The 6,444-nt window shown below is 46.6% G+C and overlaps 1 protein-coding gene across 1 annotated transcript in view; it reads left to right on the top strand.

Annotated features, from left to right (window-relative positions):
- The first annotated feature begins 819 nt into the window (after nucleotides 1–819).
- sdk1b (sidekick cell adhesion molecule 1b) overlaps nucleotides 820–6,444 on the top strand; it is a 236,004-nt gene continuing 230,379 nt past the window's right edge. Inside the window, exon 1 of the mRNA XM_076728478.1 lies at nucleotides 820–2,540. Within this exon, the coding sequence (XP_076584593.1) occupies nucleotides 2,366–2,540 (175 nt within the window). The 5' untranslated portion in view covers nucleotides 820–2,365. The remainder of the gene's footprint in view (nucleotides 2,541–6,444) is intronic.

Raw genomic sequence — 6,444 nt, 5'->3', positions numbered from 1 at the left:
AACCAGACGATGGGTATTTTGGTGTTTTAATGTGGAATCCAGAGCCACCACTGAGGTTTGGCACTGCTTACTGAGCAGCAGAGGCTTGTCATGGAAAATCCAAGCAGCATCACAGTCACTTCACTGGAAACAGACAGTTGGAAGCCAAATGCCAAATGAGCCTGGATGGAAAGATACGCAAATGGATGAGCTGAGGTGAAGGTGCTTGAGGAGAATTTGTTGGGGACAGCTAGATGGGGAGACTATTTGGCCACTCAGGGGATGGAAAGTCTGCCTCTGAGGATTTATTGAGGCAATAAAAGATAAGGTCACTGTGTTGTAGGCTTTAATATTAATGTGCCATTTAATGACCCTCACCATGGAAGAAACTAGGTTATCACTAGTGCTAAGATATAGCTCCAAGCAGTTATTTTGTAATGAAGAAAATGCTTGTGTGTGTGTGTGTGTAGCTGGACCAGGAGTGGTGCTCCAGAGTCCGTCCTCAGTTAAATAATATAATCAAATTTATTTGAAGTAAGCAAGGTGAAAAAATCCCCAGGCTATATTCCTCTCATTGTGATCCTGCCTTCTTCTGTCTCCCTGAATTGTTACACACACACAAATTATCTATTAAGCAATATATAATAGAAAACCCCAATAATGTGAAGTCCCTAAATACTTTAAATGGTTGACTGGCTGTCTACTTTTTAGACTAACTTCTTCCACACACGTTTCTCTGTGTGGGGGGTTTGGGGGCGCCGTCCACCACGCTCTCACTGCTGGCATTGCTTCCCGCCCCCCGGTTCGTACTGTCCAATAGGAACAGCGGGAGCACTCGGTTCCACCAATCAGCGACAACGGATGATAGTGAATAGAAGTTTAGTTTGTGAGTTTGGGATATCGAGGGAGAGATTAACGGAGAGTGTGGGCAAGAAAAGGGGGTATTAGTGGAAAAGTCGGCTAAATTCGGACTCGTAACTATCGACTTCTTGCTTTCACAAAGGACTAAAAACTCAGTAGCTGCCTGAATAAGGCGAAACAAGAGCCCTCTCTCTCCCCCAACTCCGTGTGGAGGAGGGTGGCAGGTGTTCAGTTGAGGGAGACGCATCGCCTCAGTCGTCTCCCCCAAGCCCCAACAAGGTGCTAAGACGGAGCAAAACGGCAAAAAACGCCGCTTACCGGGGGGCCGAATTTCCCGTGAGTATGAACGGACGACGATGAGACGTTTTTTTTTTAAAGTAACCGCTTCTTTCCCGACTGTTTCGGAGGACCGTTGAGGACCGGCTAAAAAAGCGAAAGACTCCAGTGTCGCAGTAGCAGCGGTGAGAGTAACACTAACGTTACCGTCTCTGTAACGGCCGTTTCTCAATTCAAACCGACAGTTACTTTTTGCCTGCTGCTAGCTAACTCCTCTTCGCCGGCGTGTGTACAGAAAAGACGGGAGAAAAACTCGCAGGTGTAGCTGTGAAACTTGTAACGGGTTTAGGTTTTTGCTAACCTGTTGTGTCGTTTTACCGTGTAATCCGAGACGCGGCGCATTACGGCAAGTTAGCCTATCTGGTATCCGAGGAAAGAGTCCTGTTCTGGGAGAGTGGGGGATAATTTCGACCCGCGACGACTTGGGTTAACAGTTAATTAGGGTGTTTAACTTCGGATAACGGACTGCAGCTTCTCCATCACCGCACTCGAAGCGGTCTGTCCGGTTTGTTTGAAGTCAGAAACCAGGAGTGTTCACAGAATCAATTACTGAATTGATTTTTAGAGCGCGCACGCACGCACACACACACAGACACACACAGACACACACACAAACACAACGGCAAAGCATGGATGGATAATTTACGCGTTTTACTGCCTCTTCATTAATACGTCCACTGCCTAAACAACTAAATGATCCGCGGGACAAATCCCCGATGAAGACATCAAAACAAGCACGGATTTGAGGTCGATAGCAGAGAATAAGCCGATAAGTCTAAAACACACTCAGATGTATTAATTCCTTGCTCGGATCAATCCAAATGAAAATGAGGTATCGCAGGACGCAGAGACACGCGGAGTCCGTCACAGCAGACAGAGATAACCTCGCTGTTACACCGTGAAGCCAGACTAGTGAGGTAAAGTCTCTCTTGGTGAGCCGACCCCCGTCCTCATTCTCCTGTCGAGTTTTGGACATCGGAGTCGGGAAGTCAGAGCTGGGGACCCTGTCGACGGGGACAGCTGTGAACTCCCGGAGCTCGGATCTTCGCTTCAGCGGGAAAGCGCGGAGGTGCCAGCGCCGAATCCCGCTCCTCTCTGCTCGGACTTCTTCCCATTCGTGCGCAGAGCAGAGTTGCAGCAGTAAAGCACAAGCGGACACGGGCACTGTTGGTCCTCTGCCTCCCGCGTGATGAAACCGGGAATTTGCTGCTCTGAGGGGTCCCCGGAGCGTGTGGAAGGATCTGCATCGGCAGGGAGCCAGCAGAAGATGATGGGGACAGGGGCGACCCGGAGTGGGAGCCGGTGTCTACCTCTTTTTCTCCTGCTCCTTCTCAGCAGCAGCTGCCACATGTTGCACGGCCAAGGTAAGAGCTTTACTCCCAGGAGCACTGGGTTCAAATGTCAGATGATGGACTGAACGATATTATTTTACATTTGTATGTTACATGAACAGCATGTAACGTTAGATCAATTCATAGTCTACTTCAGGTGTTTAAAGGCTATGTGTGGGTAAGTGTATCATCTGAAAATACTTAATATTGTCTCATTTGTCACTAGAACCATGGTGAACAAGGGAAAAGTGAGATGACGACTCCTAAACTGGAAACAAGGGTGTGATTTATTAGACCAAGTGTGGCATTTGCTTGTTAGTTGGGATGTCTCTGTGTTGCTGTGGGAGGGGAATGGGGGTGTGGGGGGTGTTTTTTATTAGGCCAGTAGTAATGTTTTTTTTTGTAAATTAAGTCACACAGTCTCTCTGTATGAGAGAGACAGACAAGGGGGGATGTGTAAATTATTGTTATTGTTATGATGATGCATAGATTGTAGGATGCTGATTGTTGGATTAAGGTATTGAGGATGTGTTTCAGGGGGATGTTACAGTTTCCAAGCATCAATAATCCCCTGCTTAGTCAATGACCTGCTTAACTACAGCTCTTGATTTGGCACAAATGCACACACACATAGACACATGCAACCGCCTGTAGTGTATTCATTTAAGTTGCATCCTATTAGGTCAGTGTTGACCCTGTTGTGGTCGCAGGGGTCCAGATTTGTGTGTGACTTGTGGTTGCAGAAGACTGCTGTGTGGAGTAATTGTTGAATACAGCAACCGGAAAGAAGACGAATATGATGAGATATCGATTCATGACCAGAACTGCTGGGAAAATTGTGTGTTGCCATGTTACATGCATTTATGGGCTTTTTTCCCTTTTTCGTAGCTATAGAGATGATAATGGAGAGAAACAGGATATTTGTGTGTTTCTGTGTGTGTCTATGGATGTGTTCATGTACCTCACAAGATCATGTCAGAGTGGCAAAACAAAAGCACACTAAAGGTCACGCTGGTGTCGGCTCACAGATCTCTCTGGGTCACAGATGGTGCGGTGGGCTGAATGTAAGGCTGAGACTTGGGGTTATGTGGAGGAGGGGGTCTTAGGAATGCCTGTGTGTGTGTGTGTGTGTGTGTGTGTGTGTGTGTGTGTGTGTGTGTGTGTGTTTTCGAGGTGAGGGTGAGCTATTTGTGAATGCACAGAACATGCAAGCTGTTCAAGTGCAGGAAGGTGCCTGTGTGAGTGTGAAAGAGAGCACAGGTAGAGGGGGAATTAGGAGGGAGAAAGAGTCAGGAGGAGGGAGGCAGTGTGGCAAAGAGGAGAAGGAGGTGGTGTGAGAAGGAGCAGAGCAGGGAGAGGGGAGTGGCAGGGAAAGGGGGCGAAAATAAAAGATGGAGTGGAGGGGTAGAGAGGGAATGCGGCGCACCGTGCTTGTCACTCAGAAAGCCGTGCCTGCAGTTCAATCGATGATGATGGTATGACAACACCTCTGTGTGTGTCAAAAGTTGCTCTCCACTTGCTTCCCCCCCCCCCCAGTTGTCACACTCTCCCTCTTCCTCCCTCCTTCCAGGGTGTTGAGGAGGAGGTGGGAGACGGAGGGATGGTGCTGGTTGCAGAGTCAGCTCCTTCCCTTCTCCCTGTAATGTCAAGGTCTCAAGCGCCCAAGTTAGCATACACCCCATTCCCCACCCTCACACCCACCAACCCCTTCCAGCTGTCTTGGCTCAAGGGGGCGGGGTATGCTGCTGCAAAATGTCTGTACCTCAGGATGGCTGGCAGGACTTGTGTTTGCATGTATGTGTGTCCAGGATAGGGGGTAAATTGGAAATTAGTGAAACAGATATGGGATGGGGGCGGTGGCGGGGAGTGGGGCTATTGATTTGATAAGCTGTGCCAGACGGTCAATCGAAGGCTGTAGATTTTCCAGGTTGCGATTCCTCTATCCCCAGCATTTATCAGGACGTTTTATTTTAGGAGGAAAAGGATGAAATTCATGAGCCAAGGTTGATCCTCCTGATCTCTCCCAACCTCTCTCTCCCTCCTCCCCCTCTGTCCCTCTCCCTCTTTCGCTCTCTTTCTCTCAGTCAATCGATGCTCACACCCCTCCCCATAAATGTGAGGCTTTATATGAGCCAACTCTCGTCTGTGGGAGCACATTTAAATAAGCTCATCGATCTTTCATTTTAGAGTTTAAGTGACGGCAGCATTTTACTGTCCCCCCCTCCACCCCCCAACGCTTTCCTCCACCTCTCATCTGCTCACCTCTCCACCCTCCCTTCTTTATTCATAAGTTATCCCTCAGCCCCCTACTGCCTCCCTGTCACTGAGTGGGTTCTGCTCCACAGCTGTTTGACTGATTCGCATTTCCAGCATGGATACAGACAGAGCCTGGATCCTAGACTTTATATTCTGAATGAAGTCAAGGATGGGTCACATTCAGTGTGTTTCAAAATGTAAATCATATTCTATATTGCTAACAGACAGTGTCGAGACTGCTGAAAACAGCCTTTTTGCAGCCGTGCATTTTGGAGATCTTCGACACGATTTTCAAACATGTTTTGAAACCCGTATCATAGAGGACTATGTAATACTTAGAATGACATTAAAACATGAAAATGTTCAAGTCAGAAGGGGTTCACATAACAACAGCGATATGGACCATTAGGTTTATAATACGTGGAGATTGATTTTTTTCCCAGTTGCTATTGTGGATAATGATAATGGTCTACAAGTAGCTAAAGTGCAATGAAAAAATACTGCTGGTCGTCATTATTGCTAACCTTGCCCAAGGTAATTGCATTAAAATGTGGCTCAAGCATCCCAGCTGCTAAACCGTTGCACTTGTTTCTAGTCTAAAAAATAAATAGCAGGTCACAAATTTTAGAGCTCCTGCTAAAGTTTAGCTTCTTACCATAAATTTGCAAGTTTTCTTCTGCCTCAACTAGGCCAATCAAAGACTTGCATCATCACACTGACCCACTTAGTGGGTCCATCAGTGTGATTAGGTTTGATATGACACATGACATTGGTTCATCTGAGCCAGAGCTTGATCCTGATTGGACCACTGGGCATGCTGAAGTGAATTGAGGTCACCGATAGGACATTTGGATGGTGGGCTGTGGGCTGGGAGAGTTCTGAGCGTGATGTCAAAACCCAAATCAAATAGACTAGCATGCAGTTTTACAAATGTGCATACACCCACACACATGCATTCACACAAAGTCCTTGTCTCTCATCATTGTCAAACAGTTAAAGCGGATGTGGAAATTTGCTTAACCATGTTGTAATGAGGAGAGGGTAAATTAGGAGCCTCATCTAACTAATTATCATCGTCCATACTGTACAACCTCACCATGGGTTTTCCACCTTTCTCTGACACTCTTATGAATCTTACATCCGTTTTAAAGGTTTATTATCTTCCACTGATAATTGCAGCTTAGAATACTAATATTTTTGGAGCAATTGTGAAGCAATTTGTGTCAGAGAAGTCTCTGGTGGTGACCAGAGAAGTTATAGTGCACTCTATTACTTCGTCATGCAACCTTTTGGATTTTGAGGTATTTTAAACTGTAAAGTTACTGTTTATATACATGTTCTTTCTTTGCCCACAGACAACAAATTTAATAACACATTCAACTAGTTGGAATTTTGGAGGCCTGAGCAGAGACTTGGGTGTCTGATGGATTGTGTGCGTGTGCATATGTATTAGAGAATGGAGGAGAAGACACTGTGAATGTATGTGTGTGTTGGAGTGTGTGATAGACGTCAGGTTAGTCAGGTCTAAGAGGAAGTGAGGTCCTTGGTCGACTCCCTTATTTCCTGTCTGTCAGGAGGAACAAATCACCACACTTCCACAGCCACCTGACAGTTTACGGCGGCTCTGTGTGTGTATTTGAGAGGGACACACTCTGTGTGTGTCTACCTGTCTCTGTGTGCA

Source organism: Chaetodon auriga, chromosome 4 (assembly GCF_051107435.1).
Source record: "Chaetodon auriga isolate fChaAug3 chromosome 4, fChaAug3.hap1, whole genome shotgun sequence".
Taxonomy (NCBI): Eukaryota; Metazoa; Chordata; class Actinopteri; order Chaetodontiformes; family Chaetodontidae; genus Chaetodon; species Chaetodon auriga.
This window is presented reverse-complemented; position numbering and strand designations above follow the sequence as displayed.